The sequence below is a fragment of the Loxodonta africana genome, chromosome 6 (assembly GCF_030014295.1).
Source record: "Loxodonta africana isolate mLoxAfr1 chromosome 6, mLoxAfr1.hap2, whole genome shotgun sequence".
Taxonomy (NCBI): domain Eukaryota; kingdom Metazoa; phylum Chordata; class Mammalia; order Proboscidea; family Elephantidae; genus Loxodonta; species Loxodonta africana.
The window spans coordinates 75,166,157-75,193,668 of NC_087347.1; the positions used below are offsets into that span (position 1 = coordinate 75,166,157).

The following is a 27,512-nucleotide window of genomic DNA, read 5'->3' on the forward strand; positions in this document are numbered from 1 at the left end:
CATGAACACAGTAAACATCTGGTACAATAAATGTTATCTATAAAGGAAACTCATACAACTTTGGACTCTACTCACCACATCCCATGACTCCACTAGTGGAATGCTTTTAAGTAAAGTTCCATATTCATTACAGTGGAAATCCAGGTGAGCTTTTCCTTCAGCATCTAGTTGAGTAACAGCTACCACAGACAGCAAATCCAACTCATCTTCATAGTCTACAATTTTGAAAGTCTCAGGGGATATGTGGATAAATCAGAGGGGAAAGGGGAAAAATCCAATCATTCAGTCAGGATTATACCTACACTTGTAGTTTAACTATTCAACTACTTACACAAATATGGTAGAAGGAAGAATGAATGAGTGAGAAAAAAGATAAAAATAATGTCTCCACTTATATGCCCAGTAAAACATCAGCCCCAAGATTTTCAAGAGTTAGAAGTATCCTATGAAAGTTTTGATAAACAGAACCAAATCTACAAAGATCTCAAAGTATAAATGAAATTCTCTACAATGACAGCAAACCAAAGTCAAAACAGGTATTCAACTATTGCCTCTGACATCTGTGTTCACTGGTACCCACATAGGACTAAACAGATGAAGCACAGTTCTGAGATTTGAAGACTGCCCACTGAGCTTGGAAGGTTCTCACACAGAAGACCACAGTCATTTTAAAGAAGATTGACAGCTTATTCTATCTTATTTATGACTCTGATTGCTATCCTTTCTTTTTTTAAAACCTTTTTGGTGACCTAAAAAAGCAAAAATGGCTGCTTACACTTGAGGGAGAATATTAGGAACTGAAATTCAACCCATAGAGGAGTGGGACAAAAGAGGTTAGTGGTAAAGCCTTGAGAGAGAAAAGTCTAAGCCCAGAATTCTGCCTGGGGCCCCATCAGCCTCACAGGGGCGGCAGATCAGTGCCCAGCCACAGGGATGGGCCACAGGAAGGCACACCTTGGCTGACTGCCTGGCATTAACTTTAAGGCAGGCTCAGCAAGTTTCTCCTAACCACCACATACTAACTGGCCACTCACATTTGGTCAAATCACTTTTTAATCCATTTATATTTTCTGCCTTTACTACCTCATGCCATAAAAAGTTATACAGATTTATTACCTGTGGTTCCTTTTTATTTACTTTTTTGAACTAACCGTACCTTGGCCAGCTTTAAAGGCTGACTTCTTCCTGAATGTAGATTTAACAGATTTCAGCCACAAGCCTTTTTAACTTTTCATTTACAGGCTAAAAGTTTTTGTTTTCTAATCTCTTGACATAGAACATCTCTCTCTTTGCTACCACCCATCCACCCTTAATTGCTCTTGCTACCTTTTAGTAATTTTAGTATGTCATTCTTGAATATTAACTTTATATAAAGGATAGGGTTTTTTTTTTTACTTTGTTCTCAATAGGTTTCTATGGCCCAAAAGAATAAATGTTGTTTTCATTTTTTTGGTAACAGCCACATACCAGGCTACCTCTGACCTATTTGAAAAGTTTTTAAAAAGAAAGATACCACACAAATCAACAATTCTTAGAAGGCTATTCTAATATTTCTACATAGCAATGGCCATATTGACATAAACAATTTAGTTATATAATCTAAATAGGTTTAGTTTTTGTGCAGTGGTCACTTATTTGAAGCATGATCCTTGTCAGTTGATTTCATAAGTACTTCCTGTGCCTCTTTAAATTAAAGAATAAAAAAGTATTAGCTCAGTGACTGACAATGCCAAGTTGAGGCCACAGGCCAAACTAATTTACCACACCCAGTCACTCCCTCTTCTCTTGGCCCATGAACATTAATAAACGGATCCATCTAAGTAAAAAATAAGGCAAAAGCCACAAAGTCATCAGGAACTAACTCAAGAATTTTCTACTAAGAGATCTCATAATGTGTGCATATTAACGAAACAAACCAATATGCTGATAGTGTTCTCAAATAATTTCAGTCCTATAAACTTTTCTGCAAAAATAAAAAGTTATGAATAATTTGAATATGAAAAGAAAGGATGGGCTGCACTAGATAAAATAGCACCCAGAACCTTATCCACTCAGCCTGGACATAACCATCCACCCCAATCCCTACCCCAGAGCTGGGAAGCATAATTCGGAAAACCACAGTCAAGTACACACTGGTTCCGTTGTTATCTCTGGTTAACGCAATACCTCTTGCTCTGGGTCATCATCCAGAAGGTTAAAATGTTTTTTCACTACCCGTCCAGAAGCTGTAACAGTGAATAAGTTTTCATTCTAAAAATAAAAAAGATATGGCAAGTTTTAATTACATAAAGTCTATGGCTAAATTGCATTAACAAATTTGGTAAAACTATCCAACCCTTCTCCAAATCCACAATTCTTTCCTCAATTGCGAAAATTCTGAATCAGATTTCTGATCCTCCAAGCTAGCAAAAATGCTTTATTACGGTAAAGTTTTTTTTTTTAATGGCTAAAATACCAGAATAGGCCAAAAAAAAAAAAAAAAGATTATAGATTTGTTTCATTTACCCTCCTGCCTTTTGCCCCTAGTATATCAATAATAACACAAGTACATCAAGTAAAAAGTGGATTTGCTTTTAGAAATTTCCCTCCCTACCACGTTCTTCATGCTTTTAATTTGTACACTATAGGAAAAGTACAGCCTGGAGTCAAAGCATGGCCTGGGATTTTTAAAGTTTTATATATACCCCAACTAACCCTAAGTTTGGAGCCCTGGTGGTAAAGTGGTTGAGAGATCAGCTGCTAACCAAAAGGTTAGCAGTTCAAATCCACCAGCCACTTCTTGGAAACTCTATGGGACAGTTCTACTCTGTCCTACAGGGTTGCTCTGAGTTGGAATCGACTCAACAGCAAAGGGTTTTTTAACCCTAAGTTTAAGTAATTAATTAAGACCCAAATGTCAATAATTCAGCCAAAAAAAAGAGAAACCCAGAAAGGAAATAAAAATAAGCAAAAGATAAACTCAATATAACCAAACAATGCTTCTCATATTTCTTATGTACATGGGATATGAAGCTGGCTACCCATGTAGACAAAATGCACAGACTTTTATAGGGTTGTGCTATTCTTTTCAGTCACACTCAAGGGCAAACATAGCTGTATATTACATTTTTATGTAAAAAGATAATAATATACAAAGGGTTTGAAAGTATTCCTGACTTACTTTGTTCTTCTCTCTGTTGGCCAAAATGACAAAATCTTCAGAGATCTGATGTTGGAAACTATTTTCTATTTCATTTAGCTTTAAAACTCTGAAAAGGGAAAAAGAATTCTAAGAATCTAAGACTTAAATACACCATCAAGTGCTAAAGTCAGCAAATGAACATTACAGGAACAACACTTAGTTCTCTTTTCCTCTTGATTGGTCAGCAATATCAACTTGTCTGATCACTTAAATGTCCACAAACACCATAATGTCCATAAACTCCTTCAAATTCAGAGATTTTTTAAAACAGAAAAATGTAGGAACTGTGACAACAAGTGCTACTAAAATAGGTAATGAAGCAGCTTGCCCAGGCCTATGCCACTGTCCAAACTAGTTTAATGAAAGTTACTCTGGAGAACTTTACCTCTGCCTTTCTGCAACGTCTTTAACGTTTCAGCTTTAACAATGACATTATAGTAGATAACTGCATTTTTATTTCTGAAGATAAAATGCAGTATCTATGAATATTTCAAGCTACTAGAAGACAGACTGGATCAGCAACTAAACCTAAACTATGAGTTTTCAACGATAGAGTAATATTTAAACTGTGAGTGATTTAATACTTTTCCCCTTTAGGATTATATTTAAAGATTTGGGTTTTCTAAATGCACATAGCCTCATATGATCAAGCTTACTATGAAAGAGAAAATAACTTGTTCACCACCCACACATCTGTGTACATTAACAAGCTTCAAAAGCACAATGTCCTCGAAGCTCAAAGTCTCAAATGCAGACAAAGAGAATGGCAGGAATGAAGCAGCTACTGTGGCCAGGTAGAACCAGAGGCCTTAGACTTGCCAGAGACAAAGAACTCAGATTATACTTTAAATAACTCAGATTATATTTTAAATAACTCAAATAGTTATCTTAATTAGTGTCAATTAAAAAAAAAAAAAACAACTTATCTTTTAAGACCTGACAAAAGGGTACACTGAATCCACTCTTTCTAGATCTTACTTTCTTAAACTCAAGCTAGTATTAAAGACAGGTGCTAACAAACATTAAAAGTAAAGTTTACTAAAGCTAAACCACAGTTTAAGATTTTTTGTAAAAGGTCATAATCTTCTTTCCTTAAATGCTTTTAATAGAGAGAGAGAGACTAACTGTACTGAAGCATTAAAGAACAAAGAAGGCAGGGGCTGCTCTTCTTATCCACAAACACTTCCTGAGCACCTACCTGTGCCAGGCACTGCTCACTCAGTGCTGGGGTTATAGGTACCAGCAAGACAGACTTTTTCCCTGTCATTATGGAACTTCTGATGCAGAGTAGATATTTAAACAGAGAGTCACACAAATAACCAATTAATTAAAATTGTGGTAAGTGCTACAGAGAAAGAATGCACAGTGGTGCAGTAAAAATAGGATGGAGGAGCTAATCCAACAAGGGTAATCAGGGAAAGTCTACATAAAAAAAAAAAATGACATTTAAGTTGGGACATAAAATATGAATAGAAATTAGGCAGGAGAACAGGTGGGGGAGAGTGATCCCAAATAGAGGGAACAGGCCCTCGGCTTTCTGAAAAGACAGCATGACTGCAGTAATTTGAGTGGGAAGAGGGTTTTTCAGATCATATGCTAAATATAAATATGGTGGTCTTTTAAGAAAAAACAGAACCCATGAAAAGGTTAATTAATGCAGCAGAATTCACTTGATTAGGTTTTTGTGTTTATGTTTTTCAACATCACTCTGGCTGCTGACAGGAAAACTGAAAGGGTACGAGTAGATTCTGGGAGCCCTGTACATAGGATGTTACTGTAGTCAAGGCTAGTGATGACAGTAGTCTGACCAAGATGGTGACAGTGGACAAGGACACAAACAGGCAGATTTAAGAACTATTTTGTAGCAAAATAAACTGGACTCACAGGATTTACGGTGTGTATGTGCGTGAGAGAGAATATATGTGAGCGTATGAATACATGTATATTGATGAAAGACAAGAAGGTAAGATGGTGTCAAGAATGATCCCAGATTTTTGGCATGAGTTTAAATGAGAGGTCAGGGTTAGGGATATAAATTTTGGAGTTTTAGTGTATACGTGATCTTGGAAGCCAAGGGAGTAAATAGAATTATGCAGAAAGGGAATGTAGAGTTAGAAGAGAAGAGGGCCTAAGTTGGATTAATTGTTTAATCCAACAGTTAAAGCCAGCTAGAAGAGGAAGAGCATGAAAGGATAGTAAGACAGACCAGTGAGGGAGGAAAAAATTCAGGGGAGCTGTGGTGTCAGGGAAACCAAATGAAGAGGGTTTCAAGGAAAGAGAGGTCAACTGTTGAATGCTGCTGAGGACAGAGGTGCCCTGAAAGCAAACTAAGTAAAATAAGGTTTACTTCAAACAACCTGCTACTTCTGGGGAAGGGCTATCTTTCAGAACAAAGACAAATCATCTTTTCTCTAAATAGTGCTGGACAATTAATTAAGACCTGATGAAAAAGGGCCAATCTGTAATCGCCTTTCATTCATATATCACCCATCAAAGAACTTATTCAAATGTAATATTTACACACAGATGAGGCTGAAAGAATATAGTCAGGTTTTCTAGATCCAAGTCTCAGAGGAAGCACCCTACATAAGCTAATTATTTCCATACTTGGCTCAATAGTTAGCTGGCAAAAATAGAGGCCAATAAATGCTACCAGAAGCTACTTTTAACTTTAAAGTGACTTTAAAGGCAATACTCACTTGACCTGATTTGGCCCAACATGTATTATTCTACCAGAAGCATCAGGATGGAAATAGATCCAGTCAGATTCTAGAGAACAACACTCCATTTCTTGGATCCCATTTTTTGCCTGAAGTTGGGAAAAAATATTGAAGATAAAGATTAACAGAAAATCAAATAATTTTTCAAATCTATCACCAATGATGAAAACCTGGTGGCAGAGTGGTTAAGTGCCATGACTGCTAACCAAAAGGTCAGCAGTCTGAATCCACCAGACACTCCTTGGAAACTCTACCAATGATAGATCAGTAAGTCAAAGAGACAAGGAAGAGAAAATATTAGCAGTTTAACTGAGATATTTATAAGGGCTGAATTAGCAAGCTCAAACTTGAGAAATCCAGAACGTTTAAACTTAGAAGTTTCATAGCTTTACTCTGTATCATACACTCACAGATATACCTCACAGATAATAATACAATACTGTATCTCAAGCACCTACTCTGTGTCAGGTGCTGCTCTAGATATTTTATAGCCCCTATTTTTTTTTTTTTTTTTTATTTACTTTGATCCTCACAACATTCAAAACAATTCCTGTTTTATGGGTGAGCAAAAATCATTTGGCCAAGGTTTTCCATCTACTAAACAGGAGATCTGACTCCAAAGTCCATGCACTTTCTATTATGTAACTGCCCTAAGTATGTGCATGGAGTTCCTCTACTCCTCCCTCTCTTCCCCACGTCTAACAACCTGTAAATCAGAAGAGTGGGTAGCACAAAAATAAACATGTGGCCAAACTTAAAATCTCAGACAGTGCATATAATCTTCTCGGATTGGTCAAATATTTGATGTCTGAGGAAATGATCTACTACTGCTTAGCATTTAAAGCAAGAAGAAAGACTTATTTCAATATAGTATATCTAAACATTAAAATAAAGAAAAAGATACCTCTATGATATGTGATAACGTGTACATAAATATTTTACATTATACATAGCAGCACTAGGAACTAATACCAGCATGGATACCTTATTCATGCTATCTAAATCATTTAGTTTTTTTAGTGTTTCCAATGAGAAATGAAATGATATCACCTTTTCTATTACTCATAAAAATTTTTGAAATATTAAAGTTTATTAATATTTTTGAAATATTAAAGTTTAGTATTTACAGGCCACTGTGTTCTAGGTATCCCACTGGGCAATGATACCTGACATACATTAAACATAATCCTTTTCATTAAGAAGCTCTTAGTCTAGAGGGGAAGCAGAAACGTAAATAGAAAATTATAAGGCAATCCAGAAAATGAGGTGATAGAGTCACGCACAGGATATTATCAAGCACCCAACCCAGATCAGCAGAATTTCAGGAGGAAGAAAAGCTTGAACTGAGCCTTAAGACATGAGCAGAAAATAGCTAGGGGGAATTAAAAAAAAAAAAAAAAAGTTGCCCTGGAGTTGATCTTAACTCATGGTGACCCCATGTATGTCAGAGTAGAACTGCGCTCCCTAGGGTTTTCATTGGCTGATTTTCAGAAGATCACCAGGCCTATCTTCCAAGGAATCTCTGGATGGACTCAAACCTCCAACCTTTTGGTTAGTAGTCAAGAGCATTAACCATTTGCACTACCCAAGGAGTCCAGCTAGAAAGAGACAGAAAAATCAAAAGCACAGAAGTGTTAAGCCATAGAGCATGTATGTACATAAACATAAGTAGCCGCCAAAATTAAACTGAGAAGGATAGTTTCCAGCCATGAGACTGGAGAGAAAGGTTGGGACTATGTCAAAAGGGCTTTCTATGGTATAATTAAAAAATACATACAGAATGTAACATATTTTATGTATCTAATTAATGAGTTTAAAATTTTTAAGTATACTATTTCTAATACGGAAAGTGGTATTATTCTACTTCACATCAAAGAAAATCAATACAATTAAACATCTTGTTTGTAATCATTAAAATTAATGTGTCCATGTGGCATTAGCTTCAGATATTCCTTTGTTTAATACAAAACATGTACATACTATGCATATCTTTAAGAGACGATTCTCTTAATTATAATGCAACATGAAAGAAATGTTATTTTTCTTTGTGTTAAATACTAGAAACCATTACAACAGTTCCTGTGGTTTTTATAATTTGCACAAATGTTAGAAAGAGATAGAATAAATCATTTCAGATACAAATTTACTACTAAAAAGATCTGATTAATCATGATTTACCAAGGAATTGTCGTTTAGGGCACAAATATGGAAAACTCCTTTCTGTTTCTTCTTATTAGGTGTGATGATATAATGCCAAGGATGGCCTCCAATCTGAAAAGCATTCTCCAGGGAGGATACCTCAAACAGCAGTGGTGGCATGTCTGTGGAGATGGGCAAAAGCAATTTATTAGCTTTTTCTGTTTTAGTGGCCTTGGACCATTCATTCACTGAAATCCAACTACTCTGCATGCATTGCCCGTAAATTTTCATTAAAGCAAAATTACTATTTCAGAGAAATAGAAAAGAGGCTTACTGTTAAAGAAAAAAAGAGAGAGAGAAAGCTAGTAGGAAACAAATGCTAGGCTATGGTCAACTTTCTAGACATTTGTTTTCAGGATAAGCACATGTGATCTGCAGGTGAGGAGAGATAAAATGTAGGCTGAAGGTACTTATAACAAAAAATGACAAAGCAAACCTAATAAAAACAACTGCCACTTACCGAGCATCTGCTAAGTGCAAGACTCTCGGTTAGATACCATTTCCAACTCCCATAACAATCTTAAACAGAATTTAGGTTTAATAATTCCTTCAAATGTAAGGAACAGATCTTCAAGATCCTAGACGAACAGGTTCTACTCTGCAAACTTTACAAGTGCAGTCTTGCTTAGGATTCCCAGTGTACAAGTGACATTAGTCATAATGAATGCATCTACTTAGGATAGGGCCTATCACAGTGGAAGCTTTTCTAATGTATTATTCTCATAGTGTTATCACAGGACAGGTTAACTTTAAGGTAGCTCAGATACATCCAGTCAGTTACTGTCTTTTGGAAACTAACATCATAAAAGAAATTTCTGTTGATGCCTCTTTGACGGCAATTTTTGATAGAACGTAACAGACCTTCTCTTAGAAAGATGCACAGGTGGAAGGTACTGTAGCTTTAGAAAATCAGAACTCCTTTCAAGAAGTCCTTGGGAAACACCAAATGGTCTGACTGGGCAGAAGGCTAATGTATTACTCCGTTGTTTATCCGTCTCTACTCTGGGAGTTTAATCTTTGGGTTTATGAGGCAACCACTGTTAGTAAAGGGGCTTAGGGAGATCATTCAAGTAAGAATCACATGTTATACACATAGAAGTGTGTGTTCTATTAGGCCTCTTCATGAACACAATTTTTTCCCTGCTTTTATTTATTACTTACAGATACCCAGGGGAAAAAAAAAATAATGAAAAACAGGTTCACAAACTGACAGTCTTGACGAGATAAGAAAGGTACAAACACATCAAATATATTTAAAGTGTGTTTTTTTAACCTTTTTAAAAAAGGTTAATATATATAGAGATGTCTTTTTTAAGTAATAAGAAAAATATGAATACTCCAATAGAAAAATGGGCAAAGCATATGAACATGCAAATTACAAAAGAAATACAAACGTGTGTTAATATGGTGACTACCAAATGATGGTAGATGAGGAATAAAGAATGAGAGAAAATAATATAATTACAGTTTGAATTTGGGGTCAAGTTTTAAGTAGGTATGTTATAAAAAAAAAAAACAGGGTACATAAAATAAGAATTCAAAATAGAAAAAAAATTAATGCAAACAGATGTATTTAAGAAGAAATGCTTTTTTCAGCAGTTGTTAAAAGTGGTCCCAAAGTAGGAGTAGAACTCTGCCCACAACAACTGTGATGGGTCCCCCTCAACCCTCTCAAAAGCCCCAATTTTTTTATTTTTTATTGTGCCTCAGGTGAAAGCTTGCAGCTCAAATTAGTTTCTCATAAAAAAATTTATACACACATTGTTAAGTGACCTTAGTTGGTATTCCTATAATTTGACAACACATTCCCCCTTTCTACTCTATGCTTCCCATGTCCATTCAAACAGCTCCTGACCCTTTCTGCCTTCTCATCTCTCCTCCTGACAGGAGCTGACCATTTAGTACCATGTATCTACTTGAACTAAGAAGCACACTCTTCATGAGTATTATTTTATGTTTTATAGTTCAGCCTGATCTTTGTCTGAAGAGTTGACTTTGTGAATGGTTTTAGTTCTGGGTTAACAGAGAGTCTGGGGGCCATGTCTCCTGGGGTTCATCTAGTTTCAATCAGGACATTAAGTCTGGTCTTTTTATGTGGTTCTGAATTCTGCACCCTGCTTTTTTCCTGCTCTGTTGTGTTCCCTGTCAAGGTGGTCATTGGTAGTGGCTGGGTACCATTTAGTTCTTCTGGTCTCAGTCAAAAGCCCCAATTTTTTCTTTAATACTACTCTCAATTTAAAAAGACTTAGGAGTTCTTAGGCAGTAGCTGATTCCATGTCTTGTGGTGAGTAAATTTTAGGCTGGCTCTGGACCTTTCTGTTTTGCTAGAAAGCAAGAATGTTCACAAAGATGTCAAGGGTAGTGCTAAAGGAATAGGAGCCAACAAAAAGAGCTCCTACTGGCTAGTTTGTGAAAAGAGAGGTATTTAAAACAGTAATTCAGATTAATTAGGATATTTTGAGTCTGTGAAAGGCCAAACAATGACACTTCAAATGAGACTTTTAATATAAAGTATACAGAATGATAGCTGCATTATCCATAAAAGGATGATTATAATAGGATTTAATTTAAAAATTTTTTAAATTGTAGGGCATAGTTGGAAACCCTGGTGGCATAGTGGTTAAGTGCTACGGCTGCTAACCAGAGGGTCAGCAGTTCAAATCCGCCAAGTGCTCCTTGGAAACTCTATGGGGCAGTTCTGCTCTGCCCTATAGGGTCACTATGAGTCAGAATCGACTCGACAGCACTGGTTTGGTTTGGTGGTTTAGGGCATAGTTAACCTTATATATTTTTTCTATTAAATAAATGTGTAAAAATTTAGATATGTGTTGAGAAAAAAACATAAGGTACAGAACAGAGTATATAATATACATTTGGTATCAGAAGGCAAAATTTCAAGTATACGTATACACATTTACTTATTTTTGCAAAAAGAAACAACAGAAGGACAAACCAGAAACTAGAAATAACAATTCTTAGTGGGAGAAAGGAAGGAAGCAACAGGATGGAAGGACTAAGAGTGCAAGTAAAATTTTTCAGAGTATACCTTTTTATATAGTTTTGATTGTTGAATTACAAAGACAAAATTAAAAGGAAAAGTAAACTGCAAAACTGAAACAAATAAATCTAATTATATCAAATTGGTAGAAAAATTTCTAATTATACAGAAAAATGATTTCAGATAACCTTTTGAATACATTACTCTGATAGTACACTTACTGGGCTGTACACTAAGGACAAAAGGAACTAAAGAAAAATCTTAACCTTACTCCATACTTTTGTTTTTAGTAGTAACACTAATACTGCAATTTTAAGATTGTCCTATGTGAGCTGAAGGATAAAGTTGTAGGAACCAAGATTTTCAATATAAGCAATACAAATATAAAATCAAAGTTAAAAATGGTTAAATCTGAATTGGAAATATGTAAATGAACTAGCAAATTTTTGTTCTGATATATTTCCTACTCTGTTTGTTGAAAGGGCCTAGAAGACATTCTCTTCTAACATGGCTCCTTGTCAGATCTAGGACAAGGAAAGTAAAAGGTAAGCCTGAGACATACATTGTCCCAGAAAGCAAGGAAATTCTTAAAGACTATTGGGATACGTTAAAATGACTGACATGATGGAGTTCCCACTGGCCAAATTTGGGATGATCTCAGAATCGCTAAAGAATAATAACTGTAGCTATATAACACTGAGTAAATAAAAATTCAAGAGTCTACTGTGTTCATACCCACTGCCGTCGAGTCAATTCTGACTCACAGTGACCCTGTAGGACAGAGTAGAACTGCCCAATAGAGTTTCCAAGTAGTGCCTGGCAGATTCAAGCTGCCGACCTTTTCTTGGTTAGAAGCCATAGCACTTAACCACTATGCCACCAGGGTTTCCACTGTGTTTATAATAACTGATAACTACTGGTGATTGGAATGCAAAAGTTGGAAACAAAAGAAGGATTGGTAGTTGGAAAATACAGCCTTGGTGATAGCAATGATGCAGGAGATTGCATGACAGAAATCTGCAAGACCAACAACTTCTTCATTGCAAATACCTTTTTTCACTGACATAAACAGTGACTACACACGTGGACCTCACCAGATGGAATACACAGGAATCAAATTGACTACATCTGTGGAAAGAGATGATGGAAAAGCTCAATATCATCAGTCTGAACAAAGCTGGGGTGGACTGTGGAAAAGACCATCAACTGCTCATACGCAAGTTCAAGCTGAAGCTGAAGAAAATTGGAACAAGTCCACAGGAGCCAAAGGACGACCTTGAGTATATCCCACCTGAATTTAGAGACCATCTCAAGAATAGATTTCATACATTGAACATTAATGACCAAAGACCAGATGAGCTGTGGAATGACATCAAACATGAAGAAAGCAAGAGGTCATTAAAAAGACAGCAAAGAAAGAAAAGACCAAAATAGATGTCTGAAGAGACTCTGAAACTTGCTCTTGAATGCCGAGTAGCTAAAGTGAAAGGAAGATATGATGAAGTAAAAGGGCTGAACAGAAGATTTCTAAGGTCCGCTCGAGAAGGCAAAGTAAAGTATCATAATAACATGAGCAAAGACCTGGAGATAGAAAACCAAAAGGGAAGAAAACACTCAGCATTTCTGAAGGCGAAAGAACTGAAGAAAAAAATTCAAGCCTCGAGTTGCAATAGTGAAAGATCCTATGGGGAAAATACCGAAAGACACAGGAAGCATCAAAGAAGATGCAAGGACTACACAGTCACTATACCAAAAAGAATTGGTAGACATTCAACCATTTCAGGAGGTAGCATATGATCAGGAACCAATGGTACTGAAGGAAGAAGTCCAAGCTACACTGAAGGCATTCGCAAAAAAACAAGACTCCAGGAATTGACGGAATGTCAGTTGGGATGTTTCCACAAACAGATGCAGTGCTGGAAGTGCTCATTCGTTTACGCCTAAGAATTTCGAAGACAGCTATCTGCCAACCAACTGGGAAGAGATCCATATTTATGCCTGTTTCCAAGGAATGTGACCCAAAAGAATGCAGAAATTATTGAATGGTATCATTAATATCACAAGCAAGTAAAATGTTGAAGATCATTCAAAAGCAGCTGCAGCAGTATATCAATGGGGAACTGCCAGAAATTCAAGCCAGATTCAGAAGAGGACAAGGATCCAGGGATATCACTGCTGATGTCAGATGGATCCTGGCTGAAAGCAGAGAATACCAGAAAGATGTTTACCTGGGTTTTATTGACTATGCAAAGGCATTTGACTGTGTGTCTCGTAACAAATTATGGATAACATTGGGAAGGATGGAAATTCCAGTGCACTTACTTGTGCTCATGAGGAACCTGTACATGGATCAAGAGGCAGTTGTTTGGACAGAACAAGGGGATACTACGTGGTTTAAAGACAGGAAACGTGTGCGTCAGGGTTGTATCCTTTCTCCATACCTATTCAATCGGTATGTTAAGCAAATAATACGAAAAACTGGACTCTAGAAGAAGAATGGGGCATTGAGATTGGAGGACAAATGATTAACGACCTGCATTATACAGATGACACAACCTTGCTTGCTGAAAGTGTAGAGGACTTGGAGCACTTACTGATGAAGATCAAAGACTACAGCCTTCAGTATGGATTACACCTCAACATAAAGAAAATAAAAATCCTCACAACTGGACCAATAAGCAACATCAGGATAAACGGAGAAAATATTGAAGTTGTCAAGGATTTCATTTTACTTGGACCTACAGTCAACACCCGTGGAAGCAGCAGTCAAGAAATCAAAAGACACATTGCACTGGGCAAATCTGCTGCAAAAGACCTCTTTAAAGTGTTGAAAAGCAAAGATGTCACCTTGAAGACTAGGGTGGTGCACCTGACCCAAGCAACAGTGTTTTCAATCTCCTCACATACATGTGAACGCTGTACAATGAATAAGAAAGACTGGAGAAGAATTGATGCCTTTGAATTGTGGTGCTAGCAAAGAATACTGAAGATAGAAGGAACAACCAGAATGCTCCTTAGAAGCAAGGATGGCAGGACTACGTCTCACATACTTTGCATATATTATCAGGAGGGATTAGTCCCTGGAGAAGGACATCATGCTTGGTAGAGTAGAGGGTCATCGTAAAAGAGGAAGACCCTCAATGAGATGGACTGACACAGTGGCTGTAACAACAGGCTCAAGCATAACAATTGTGAGGATGGCGCAGGACCGGGCAGTATTTTGTTCTGATGTACGGAGGGTTGCTATGAGTTGGAACTGACTCAACAGCACCTATAAACAACAACAACGTTGTGTTTATATATGTGTTTACAAAATATTTTGCCATCATTGGAAATGACTACTTCATCCACTCCTTTTTCTGAAAACCGGTAATTAAAGGGAAGGAGTAAGTATTTATCTTGCCTTTTTAGGAAAGATTGTAGTTCCTTCCAGGAGCCCTGGTGGCGCAGTGGTTAAGCCCTCAACTGCTAACCAAAAGGTGGGTGGTTCAAACCCACCAGCCACTCCACAGAAGGATGTGGCAGTCTGCCTCCGTAAAGATTACAGCCTTGGAAACCCTATGGGGCAGTTCTACTCTGTCCTATAGAGTTGTTATGAGTGGAAATAAACTTGACAGCAATGGGTTATGGGTAGTTCCTTCCTAGTTGATGACTCAAAGTTCTTACAGAAAAATGCCAGCTATTAAAGATAGAAGACATGATGGAATTTGAAAAAAAAATACCATTCTGCAACCCACAATGGAATAACTGATTCAAGCCAAGGATCATTAACAGTTGCAAGAATATTCTTATACAGATATACTATTTATAACTCAAAAAATTAGAAACAACCTAATGTTCAAAGTAGAAAATTGGTTAAATGACTTATAGTTCATCCATAAAATGGCATATAAGTTCTTAAAATCTGGAGGATAAACACACACACATGCACGCATGCAAACACATATGAACCTACAATCACTTTTTGGCACAGGCAAATGCGAACTTTACATTCTAAAGGTATCAGAAGATAGACAGTGAAAACTAAGTTTTCCTTTGATTGCTGTGCCCTCAGAGGTAACTACTTTGTCAGGTTTTTGTACACCCCTTCTGGGTACTCCAAGCAAATATAAAATCATATGCGTACATGTATTTTTAATATGTGAATATGAAGATTTTACACAAAGAAAAAAAAAAAACCAAACCCGTTGCCATCGAGTCGATTCTGACTCATAGCGACCCTATAGCAGAGAGTAGAGCTGCCCTGTAGAGTTTCCGAGGAGCTCCTGGCGGATTTGAACTGCCGACCTTTAGGTTAGCAGCCGTAGCACTTAACCACTACACCACCAGCATTTGAGGGCTTTTTTATATACACAGTTATACACCTATTTTTTTAGCAATAATATCTTAGAAATTGTTCTATAACAGTGCAAAAAGAATTCCTCTTTCTTAACAATTATGATACAGCCATACAATGAAATTAATACTAGTGTCACCTACCAATGTACGGGCAGTTTCCAATATTTTGCTAATAGAAATAATATTTTGCTCTTTATCACTCTTTGGTTTTACTTGCTTATTTGTATTTCAATGAGAACAATGCTAACAATTTGGGAAACTCCTTTCAAAATAACCCATTTTAGTTTCCACTGGAGCCTGCAGTTGTAAAATTCTTAACAGATTCCAACTAGTGCATCTGTATTGGGTATAGGAAGTATTGCTGGGGTTAAATCTTTCCAAACCTGCCTAATTTGGCTTGTCCAAGGAAATCTAAAAACTTGGGTAAATTTTTTTTAACTGAAATGCTTTATTAGCTTTCTGTTTCAGCATAATATTCAAACTGCTTAGCTTAGTGGACAATACCTCTCATATCTGGCCCTGCCTGCCTCTCCTCTCATCTCCTCTGCTCCTAGCAGGAGCTTTTCATTTTCCTGGGGCCTACAATGACTTCCTTCATTTGTCCTGCTCTTTCACACTTCAGGCTTTCACAAATGCTGGTCTGCACTGTCTACTTTCAGTGCCTTTCGTTCATTACCTTTCTAAAATGTGCAAAAGTATACAGAATTAAAAAACAAAAAACAAAAAAACTTGGGTAATCTTAAAAATATTTATTTTGAACTTTTTGGATAACTTAACGGCTGTACTGAACTCATTAATTTTCACAGCTTGTTGTTCACTACTAAAACGAACTTCATCTCCTCCTTTCTAACAATTATATCTTATTTTTGTTTCTTGATCTGTTGATGTTAAATAACAGCAATAGAAAACATCTGTCTTATTCTGCCTATATTAGAAACATTTTTAGAGTTTCACCTAAAAAACATAATATTTATTGGTTAGAAATAGAGGGAAATGTCCTCAACATAAGAAATGACTCTTAGTAAATTAAGAATAAAGACAAACAGATATTAAGAAAATGTATCTTCTCTTTTGTTAGCCATGTAATTTTTATATTTAGTTTCAAATATTAAACATCCTTATATTCCTGAGATGAACTCTGGTCAGTCTTGGTTTATTTCTTTTTAAATAAACTACTGCATTTGAGTATCAGTTTATCTCTTTTTTAATAATCTGCTGAGTTTGATTAGCTAGTTATATAAAATATTTCAATCTATAAATTTGTGTATAATTTTCTTTTTTGTGCTCTGTCAATCATTAAGTATACTAGGAAGTTCTCTGTGTCTAAGCTTTATGTTCAGATGGCATGGTAATTACATATTTTTCGAAAAACATCCTTCTTAGAGGTGGGTAAATTTCACAGAATTGTAAAATACTAAGTTACACGGAGCTAAGGTGGCATTATTTGCTCCAACCTCCTCATTTTGCAGATAAGGAAATCAAGGACCAGAAAGACTGACTTGTCAAAGGTCACCGATCTCTGGCCAAGCAAAGCCCAGAACTACAGTGAATAACTGATAGATTTCTGATGACATCTACTTGATAGCAAGGAATACGCTAGATAGGAGTAAAATAAATTGAATATATAATTAAATTATTTAAAAAAACCATTTAGATGATTATAATTAATAACTATTTATATGACCACTTATTTTTTGAAGGTAAAAAAATACTATATAGTAGCCATACCTGTGATTTTAATATTACAAGGAATGCCAAAAGGAGCCTCTCCTACAGTTCCAGTAGTCCCACCCCATCTGCATGCACACCCTAAGTCAAGTTTCTGTTGCATGAACTAAAAACAAAACAAAACAAAAATGTTGGCTTTAGCACCTACTTATTTGCTGTCTGGAGAGAAAAAAAAAATTCAAATTCACATGTATATGACAGAGAAAATGTCTTTATTTGTCCAATGGCTTTTCTGTTTATTTTCCCCACCCCTCTTTTAAAGATTACTTTGTCTTTCTGCGTTTGTACAGTTTTATAGAGTTGAAATCTACACAATAAGTGCCTGGCTCTAAAAGCATCTCACTAAAAATTATACCATAGTCCAAAACTCAAGTTAATTATAGTATGGAAAATATTAGTTTTCTCTACCTGTTCAGTGATGGCTTGGAAATTATGGAGTCTGACCAGTCCCGAGCTATACATCACTATCAGTATTCCGTGAGATAAGGTAGCATCTGTAACGTTCCCGAAAATCTGGAGGGAAAGGCAGAGATCACCTGAGAAAAGACCACAAGGCCAATCCTCTGAGTGTTCACAGTGCTTTGTAATATTGCTTAACCCTGCTGCCTAGCATTACAACGTAAATATAATTTAGCTACTAAAGGCTTAGGTGTTATTAGGGGTGTGAGCAGTGAGCCACTGGACTCTCAAACTGGAATGCTAATGGGCATGTAGCATATATTCCTCAAAATGAGGCAGCATTCATTTGCTTCATTTTATTTGTTTCAGAGCTTTGCTAATATCCATTGATAACACACCCTATTCCTCATGGACACAGGAATACACTGAGTCCATCTCATTCTAAATGAGTATTTACCATGCCTATTATGCCAGAGATCCATTCTTTATGCTAAAATTTCTTTATGTAAAGACTTAGTTTTAGCTAATTAGAGATGAAAAGACTGGATCAAGAAAAGTAATTCTATTGAGAAATAGTTAACTTCAGAATTTTATTATCACCTTGTTCTTGAATTTTTTCATCAGTCATATAAAAACCAAACATTTTAAAAACCAAACACCTAGCTGACCTTGGTGTATTTGCCTCATTGTTTGTCCCCTTTCTGTTTCTGTTCTATGCACTGGATCCTGTTATGATTCTCCCCTGGGTTCTGATAAAGAACTTGATTCTGTGCCTATCTTAATATTTAACAAAAGCCAACACCGACAAATATTCATAGCAGTGAAAGTACAACCAGGAATGAAGTAAAAATATGTTTCTATTTCTACTCAAGACAAATTTTTTACTTAGTGAAGATTTACTGCCTCAATAAACAGCTCAGTACATTCTGAAACTGGCTACTGGGTAGTCTTATTATACATGGTAATTGAAAGATGTACTTCAATTCCATATAACCATAATCAAAACTGAATCCCTCAAATGATTACCTTGGATATGTAAGAATACACAGAAACAATCTGTGACTTTGCTAAGTGTTCATTCCTGCTGTAGACTGTAAAAAGTACACACCATTACTTAATCTATAAGCACAAAGAGAACAATTAACTTCATGAGCTCTACTTTTTTGTCATCTCTTAGAAAAATAATTATGGTTTTCTTTGATCTTAACTAGCTCATGACTCTTTATTCACTGACCCTGGCTCCCCACTTTGAAAAGGAGGATTTGTGTAATTCAAACATATTTTCACATAATGAATGCTATGATAAAGTCGCCACCCTATTTTAAAATTTGATTTAAACTTTGGAGTCAAACCTAGGTTAAAATTCCAGCTCTCTCATTTACTGTCTTAGGATCTGAGTAGCTGTTTAGCTTCTTAATTGAACGAATTATGTTATAATGTTATTAAAGTGTCTGGCATAAAACAAATAATAAATGATAGCTAATACTATTCTTTAGCTTTTCTGTAGTTTAGTATATTATGATTATTTCATATAAATAATTTTTAATACACTCATCTTGTTTGCTAATGAATATTACTAGATGTTCAAGAGCTTGTCCTCTAGAATAGTTCAGGCATTTAAATAAGGCTAGTGGAATAAATTACTATTCATCCAGAGTAAATAACAATTTATAAAAGGAAAGCAGAAGACTATCGATTTTTTTACCCAAGGAAATTTGTCCCTTCTTTCCTCCTACAGCTCCCCCAAAACAAAAAGCATTAAAACCCCAACTGAATGAGTTGGAAAATTCAAAAATTATAAGGCTTGTTTATATACCATAAAATAAATTTTAGACCTATGTCTTGCAATTAAAATGAGGCATTTTGTTGCAGTTTTTCACCTTCCCTTAAGGATCATTCTAAGAAGTTTGCAATAGTCCTTTTGAAGAAAAATGTTACTCATTTTGCAGTTTTATAAAATTGTAGTTTGTTAGTGACCACAGGTAATCAACACTATGCACAGGAGAGGCATAAAACATGCAGAAAGATGAAGGGATGATTAGACTGTGTTCTCAAGTCAAATGTTCTCATCTATTTTGTTCTGAAACAAACCAGGTCAGCAAGATTTTCATAGTCAGGAGAACATTCCCAATTAAAACATCCAATAAAAAAATAGCTAAATGTTGTCATTACATTTTATTGCATAAAATTAACAATACATTTAAATAAGAAACAAGTTCTTACTTTTTTGTTGATCTCCAAAATCCCTATGAGTGAAAAAGGTAGAACACGGAACACTGCAAGGTACAGCAAAACAGACTGTTGAAGGCCTGCCTAGAAGAAAAAACTAAAGTTACAGGCAGCTCTAAAATGTACTTCAAACACACTCTGCTTTAATGACGTGAAAATATCCATCTGTCCAAGCAGGAGGTTAAATAGATGTTTTTATGAATTAAAAACATCCATCAATCTGGATTGCAAAATCACTTAAACAGGAAGGCACACATGTTCAAAATATGTCCACTAAGCCTTCAGCCACACAGGCACGCACACACACACCTGCACGCACACGTACTCCCCACCCCGCACAATCCACAAAAGAAAACGTAACAGTAAACATTTCTTAGTAACAAAATGCTGTGAATTTATACTGTAAATTAGAGTTCAAACAATAACAATAAACAGCCTAATTGAAAGACGAGTAATTAACATGGTCATGTCATTTAAAAAGGAGCATTGCACTGATATGAGCAGCGTGTTCATATGAGAAAAAAAAAAAACAACAATCGAAGCTTGAGTGGTTTCTCTACTGTGGAGAGGAAAGCTCCCTTATTTTGAAGAGCAAGGTACAGTCAATATCTTCCTACTATGAAATACAAAATAATCTGTTGTACTTCCCCAGAATGGCTTTAAGGACATTTCTTAAATTTGTAGTAGACAAAGGTTGTCTGCTCCATCACAGTCAGACTCTGCTGCAAGGGAACCCTAAAGACTGAGCATCAACACCAGCAATCAAAACCGCCATGACTAAAAGTTAGAAAACAAATGAAAAAAAACAAAACAAAACAAGATACTAGCGGTTAAAGCCCAAAAGATTCTCCCTTTGAAAGGGGTGAATTTTGACTGAACCAAGACCTTCAAGGTATAAATCAGACTCCCTCCATGCTCCCAAACCTCAAAGGAAAGACAGTTTATCTATCCCAACCAAGAGCCAGCAGTTAGTGGCTAAGGGTTAAAGAGATTCTAAATAGTCTACCCATAAAAAAAACCCATTGCCATTGATTCGATTCCGACTCATAGCGACCCTATAGGACAGGGTAGAACTGCCCCATAGAGTTTCCAAGGAGTGCCTGGTGTATGTGAACGGCCGACCTTTTGGTTAGCAGCCGTAGCACTTAACCATTACGCCACCAGGGTTTCCCAGAGTCTAGAATGCAGAAATACCAATAAGACTTTTATGAAAACATTAAAACCAGGTGCCGTTGAGTCAACTCTGACTCATGAAGATCCCATGTGTGTCAGAATAGAACTGTGCTCCATAGGGTTTTCAATGGCTGATTTTTTGGAAGTAGATCACCTGGCCTTTCTTTGGAGGTACCTCTGGGTGGACTTGAACCTCCAGTTGTTTGGTTAGTAGCTGAGCATGTTAACCATCTGTACCATCCAGATGATAATAAGTGAAAAACTTTAATAGACGGTGCTGTATAGAACTAGACCGGGGTTCTTGCTTTAGTAATCTACATTCTTAAAAAAAGGCAAGTTAGACAAGGCACTTTTAGAATTCTCAGAAAATGTTTCCCTACTTTGTTATACTATTTTGCTTTCTGTGAGTTTTCCTTTACTGCAGTGGGAGTGTAAGGAGACAAGTATTAACAAGGGACACAATGGCCAGTCTTTTTCTCTTGATTGTCATACTCAAATAAATCAGGAAAAGGGTGTGGAGACATCAATAAAAGGCATGCAGTTATCTTATTAATGTAATGGAAGGTACTGGGCAGGATATAGGAAAAAGGTTTAAAAAAAAAGCTTATAGATCCCATTGCCGTCAAGTCGATTCCAACTCACAGCAACCCTATAGATAAGCAGAGTAAAAAAATAAATGGAAGTAGTCAACTAATAGTTTACTTGGCTTCAGCAGGACACAAAAGAAAATAGACAAGAGAGAGGAACGAAAAGCAGAGTTCACTGCAAGAAAGCTTACACTCAAGGGGCACGTTTACTTGGCACACAGCACGATGGCAATACACCAGAGGGTTAGCAAGGGAAGGGTTGATGCTGCCATCTAAATGAGATAAAGTTAGAGGAGCTACTTAATTTTTAAAAAGATGCTCTAAATTTTCATATAAACTTTCCTTGCCAGTCAGCGTTGCAGGAATTTCTAGAAGTGGTAGTATGATGTAATACTTAATAGCAAGGACTCTGCCCAAGTTAGAATTCGGGTTCTGCCACTTATTAACACTACAACTTCAGGTAAGTTACTCAACCTCTCTGGGTCACAGTCTTTTCATTTGTAAAATTGGAAAACAATACTATATACCCTAAGGGTTGTATTGAGGATTAAATGAGATAATACAGGTAAAGCACTCAGAGCAGTGCTTGGCTATTTTGTCATAATGGACATTGGTAAGAAAAAGCTAGAGTAGTTCAAGTTAAAAATAACAAAGACCTAGAGCACAGACTCTGCCAAGAGGAGACAGCAAATAAATATTTGTTTTCCTAGATGTCCTGGGGCATGAAGAAACAGAAAATCTCTAAGGGCAGAGTCTATATCGATTTTAAAAAGTGTTCAATAAATGCTGTTTTATTTCTTAAGATCACCAACAGAAAAAAAATTACTTGATATATATACCAAAAAACCAAACCCGTTGCCGTCCAGTTGATTTCAACTCATAGCAACCCTACAGAACAGAGTAGAAATGCCCCACAGAGTTTCCAAGTAGTGGCTGGTGGATCTGAACTGCCAACCTAATAGTCAAAGAATTAAACTTCTTTTTTTACAGTCTAGTAAATCTTGGCTAATTCTTCAAAAAAAAAAAAAAAAGATCTACCTACCAATATGCTTCAGAAATCAAAGATTATCAGTTCTTTGACAACAAATTTGCAGACAAATTCCTATGGAAACAAACTTTCCATCTGATTAAATGTTTAAAGACGTGTACCTCGCGGGCCACTGCTGAGACTTTGTTCTGAGCTGACTTGACTGCAATGACTTCTTGAGGAGTGTCCCAGCTCAAGTATCTTTTAAAAGAATTATGAAATGTTTATTCATTTAGATGAGTTTCTCTATACTTAAAAAGCAAAATATAATATTTTAAAAGTAAACAGTTTTTAGTTACTTAAACTATAAAAGAGGTTTATTTTTAAAAAACAAATAGCTAGCAGAAGCTCCTATCAATCCCTACAATGGATATACACCCATAAGATATGTACCCTGTTGCTATTGTGTCAATTCTGACTCATAGTGACTCTATAGGACAGAGTAGAACCACCCCATAGCATTTCCAAGCCTGTAATCTTTACGGGAGCAGACTGTCACATTTTTCTCCTGTGGAGCAGCAGGTGAGTTCAAACTGCCAACATTTTGGTTAACAGCCTAGTGCTTAACTACTTACTGTGACACCAGGGCTCCTTCAAAAAAAAAAATATATATACACACACACACACACACAAACTTATATACCTTACATATGATTTTAATCCTTCTAGAGTCTTGATGAATAAAAATTATGTCTAATCTAAAAGTATTCAAAACTTAGAAAACAAAATAATCATTTTTACTTTAAAATGAAACTTATAAAAAGCTTTAAAATGTTATTTTCATACCTTGTATGCATGTATTTACTTCAAAACTTTACCTCTTATTTACAAAACTAATAGTTAAAAAAGTTCTAAGATTGTACTAGGCATAATTAACTGAAACAGACTAATCTTCAGATAAATCTAGCATAAAATATACCCTATATATAAAATAATACCTATAGAAGCAAATCACAGAGAATTAAAAAAAATTTTTTTTTTAACTGGCAATTACTACAGGTTAGGTACTTATGAAGGACACAAAGGTCAGTGACACAGGGTTTCTATGCTTAGATCTTCAAGCATAGTTATGAGGTTATGAGGAGAGAACAAGAGAATAGGTTTATAAACCTAGTTCCTGGTATGTACCACAGAACTGGAAAAAAAAAAAAAAGATTGAAATTTCCTGAGCTTTGTATTTTTATAATAAAGTCTTGAATAGTTAATACCTGAATTTGCAATAGGAAGCAAGATATATCTTCTCAAGGATTTTTCCAGTAGTTGCAGATATACGAAGTAGCCAATTATGAGCAGTCAGTGCAATGAGTGAGGATTTATAATCTGATGGATTGGGAAGTACTTCCCCCTTTTTAAAAAAAAAAAAAATTGAGGTGTAAAAACGAAACTGCATGGCCAGGAACAATTTCAGAGAAAATAGCTAACCACTTAAAGAAATAGTCAAATAAGTAAATAAACCAAAGAAGAAATATTAAGTGCAGAAATAAGGACGGCAAGAAAAGATAAGACAGTGGGTAATTATTTTCATCAACTTATTAAATGAGTTTATTCACATAATGTGTAAAACAATGCCTGAACTAATTTATTACTGCTATTAGTTTATTATTATATAAAATAACAATAATTATGAATTTATTGATAAATAGTCAACAAATGTTAGTTGATCCCTATGATAACATTAGTAGCAGGAGTACGAATAACGCTGCTGCTGTTGCTAACAATAAGAGCTCTTAAAACCATGTATAAAAGCATGGCAATTAAGAATCATCTCCTAGAACATGGCTATTAAGAATCATCTTTTTTCTTTACTCCAAGACTCATTTTCCTTTTGATGGGAGTCAAAATGGCAAAAGTGCAAATTACGCCATTATTTATTATGGTTCTACTTCAACCTCAAATGAAAACTAGAATCCAGAATAAAGGCAGCCAAAGAACAGAAGATGGAACTGGTTTTACAGATGACCTGTGTCACCAATGAATTTACCCCAGAGAGTGGAGAAGGTAGCTGCGTGGGTGTTCCTGTCATTGAGGAGCTATAACAAGGTGGAAATCTAAAGCAGGAGGAGAAAGAGAAGCAAAGGTTCCTCTTTGATTTTAGAATAAAGGATAGTTCTAAGAGGATAGTTAGGAAGAGAGTAATTGAAATTAATCTAGTGTTTGCTTAGGCTGAAAAGTGAATACAAAAGAAAGAAGGCACAGTTAATTTATATATATACTCCCGAAGATGCATCAAATGTTAGGAAAAGAAACAAGGCGTTCTTGGTGTTGCTGTTTTAAGTTAATTAACTACTTTCGTACGAGTTCACAGGCAATGAAGTAAACATGTTTACGGTGTCTTATCTACACATCCTTTCATGGAGATACTAAACTTTTAAAAAATGTACTCTCTGTACCTTGCCTTTACAAAGAGGGAGGGGGAAGAGTTTGAAGCAGCATATGTAATGTCATTAAAAATCAGTTGACTCATTGAGACCCTATGTACAACAAAACAAAACAAAACGCTGCCCAATCCTGTGCCACCTTCACAATCATTGCTATGCCTGAGCCCATCGTTGCAGCCACTGTCAATTCATCTTGTAGAGGGTCTTCCTCTCTTTTTGCTGATCCTCTACTTTACCAAGCAGGATGTCCTTCTCCAGGGACTGTTCCCTCCTGATAACATGTCCAAGGTACATGAGACAGTCTTCCCATCCTTGCTTCTAAAGAGCATTCTGCCTTGTACTTCTTCCAAGACAGATTTGTTCATTCTTCAGGCAGTCCATGGTATATTCAATGTTCTTTGCCAATGCCATAATTCAAAGGCATATATAATAGGTTTGAACCACTTTCCTAAGCCAAAGATGGTATTTTATGCATTGTCATGGAAAAGCAGGTAAGCAACATCATGATAAAGGTAGAAAAGCTACACAGTGAATGAGGAAGACTGAAGAAGAACGATACATTTGAATGGCAGTGCTGGCGAAGAATACTGAACATACTGTGAACTGCCAGAACAAACAAATATGTCTTAGAAGAAATACAACCAACATACTCTTTAGTAGTGAGGATAGTGAGACTTCATCTCGTGTACTTTGGACATGTTATTAGGAGGGACCAGTCCCTGGGCTCAAGCATACAATGATTGTGAGGATGACACAGAATCAGGCAGTGTTTCATTCTGCTGTACGCAGGGTCACTATGAGTTGAAACTGACTTGACAGCACCTAACAACAGTTTGACATCAGTATGTGAACAGTAATACAATATGCTTCCTAGTTTTTCTTAGTGGAATATCTTGGTTCATTCCAAAAGAGAACAAAATGTTTAAAGAGAAAACAGGAATCAGGTGACTAGAAATCATATTTTTGCAGGATTGCTCTAAATTTTTATGTTTTGTACTGGTGTGTTTGCAACTTTTTTCAGTTAAGAAATGTGTCATTTCCTCCCTTAATTAAAATGGATTAAAAGGCTTTAAATTATTGAGGATGCAGAAGTTATTTGTAGCTTCCACTAAGGGTTTGGGGAAGAAAACACAGATTTCAAATGTTTTAATATTTAAAAAGCAGCCTTCTACGCACAGAGAATTCTTCTCCAGGGAAAACAAAAGCAGCAGGTCCGGAAGACCATAATTTTGTATAAGAATAATAATAATAGTCTTAAAAAAATTTTTCAATAGTAAATTCAAAGTATTGCCTCTTACATTTAAATATTATTTTGGCCACATGTTGTGATATTCTGTATTTCCTAAAGAACAACCAAGCAGATTCACAGGCCTGATTAATTTGTTGTGGCATTTCTTAGAACACCAGTCTCATGTAAAACTAATATTCCTCCTAAATGGAAGTTCTATGATTGAAAAAGTTTGGAAACGATGGTTTGAACAATCACTGCACGTTCGTGTTTTAAAGGCTCTGAGAAGTATTATTCTATAATAAACTTGCTTAACTTTTAAAACTCAGCAGGTCCTTCACAGACCCTTGATTCCTCTCAACTCCTCTGGCAAGTATGTATCTGTTAACAGGCCTTGAAAACAGTGTACTGAAAAATACACACTGGGGCAATGATGCTCTGATGGATGAACTTATCCTATTTTCCTAATAAGATCTGTAGAGGAAACTCATAAGAATCCACTTTCAAAGAGCCATGTAACACAACTATTGTCCTAAATAAATACTTTATTATTGTTTCTATATATTAAGTGCAATAATACATAAGATGTTAAGAATAATTATAAATTAGCTTATATTGCTTATAAAACTTTTTATCAGTTTAGAAGTTTTTCTAGTGTTTAAGATTTAAAAACAGCATCTAATTTTCAAAATATATTCATAATGTTGGTATGTAATTCCTTAAAATAGAAATTTTTTTTTTGGCGGTCTAATTACCTTTTTTTTTTTTTTTTTTTTATTGTGCTTTAGGTGAAAGTTTACAGCTCAAGGTAGTTTCTCATACAAAAATTTATACACACATGTGACCCTAGTTGCTACCCCTATAATGTAACTGTACATTCTTCCTTTCTACCCCGGATTTCCCGTGTCCACTTACCAGCTCCTGTCCTTTTTTGCCTTCTCATCTCGCCTTTGGACCGGAGCTGCCCATTTAGTCTCGTGTATCTACTTGAACTAAGAAGCACACCCTTCACGGGTATCATTTTACATCTTATAGTCAAGACAGAAATTATTCACTAAGGAATAATGAAAACCAAAAGATAAACTCTCTTCTTGATTCCTTGAAAAGATTCAGAAATCACTATGATATTTAAGTTTTATTCCTTTTATACACTTTATTAATAATCACCAGCTTTTCTAGGCTAAAACTGCTCTAGAAACAAATGGTCTAGAAGCAAATCTTACCACTGGGCATTCCCATAATAAAGCATCCTCTATTTTTTCTGATTTGGAACATTTTGGCATCTCATAAAGTTTTCTCGGCTCTGATGCAACACTAGGGAAAAAAG

At 35.8% G+C, this 27,512-nt stretch overlaps 1 protein-coding gene across 6 annotated transcripts in view; it reads right to left on the reverse strand.

The window, feature by feature from the left end:
• DCAF17 (DDB1 and CUL4 associated factor 17) overlaps nucleotides 1–27,512 on the reverse strand; it is a 38,471-nt gene that overhangs the window by 5,969 nt on the left and 4,990 nt on the right. For 3 of the 6 annotated variants that reach the window (XM_023542857.2, XM_023542858.2, XM_003405985.4), the window contains exons 3-13: nucleotides 27,409–27,499; nucleotides 23,788–23,924; nucleotides 22,702–22,780; nucleotides 19,787–19,876; nucleotides 17,573–17,677; nucleotides 17,165–17,270; nucleotides 8,080–8,222; nucleotides 5,881–5,990; nucleotides 3,161–3,248; nucleotides 2,167–2,250; nucleotides 76–231 (exon numbers count right to left, since the gene is read on the reverse strand). In XM_023542857.2, the coding sequence (XP_023398625.1) occupies nucleotides 76–231; nucleotides 2,167–2,250; nucleotides 3,161–3,248; nucleotides 5,881–5,990; nucleotides 8,080–8,222; nucleotides 17,165–17,270; nucleotides 17,573–17,677; nucleotides 19,787–19,876; nucleotides 22,702–22,780; nucleotides 23,788–23,924; nucleotides 27,409–27,468 (1,158 nt within the window). In that variant the 5' untranslated portion in view covers nucleotides 27,469–27,499. Of the gene's footprint in view, nucleotides 1–75; nucleotides 232–2,166; nucleotides 2,251–3,160; nucleotides 3,249–5,880; nucleotides 5,991–8,079; nucleotides 8,223–17,164; nucleotides 17,271–17,572; nucleotides 17,701–19,786; nucleotides 19,877–22,701; nucleotides 22,781–23,787; nucleotides 23,925–27,408; nucleotides 27,500–27,512 lie in introns of those variants that run through there. The other 3 variants (XM_064287000.1, XM_023542855.2, XM_023542856.2) reach the window with 3 other exon arrangements.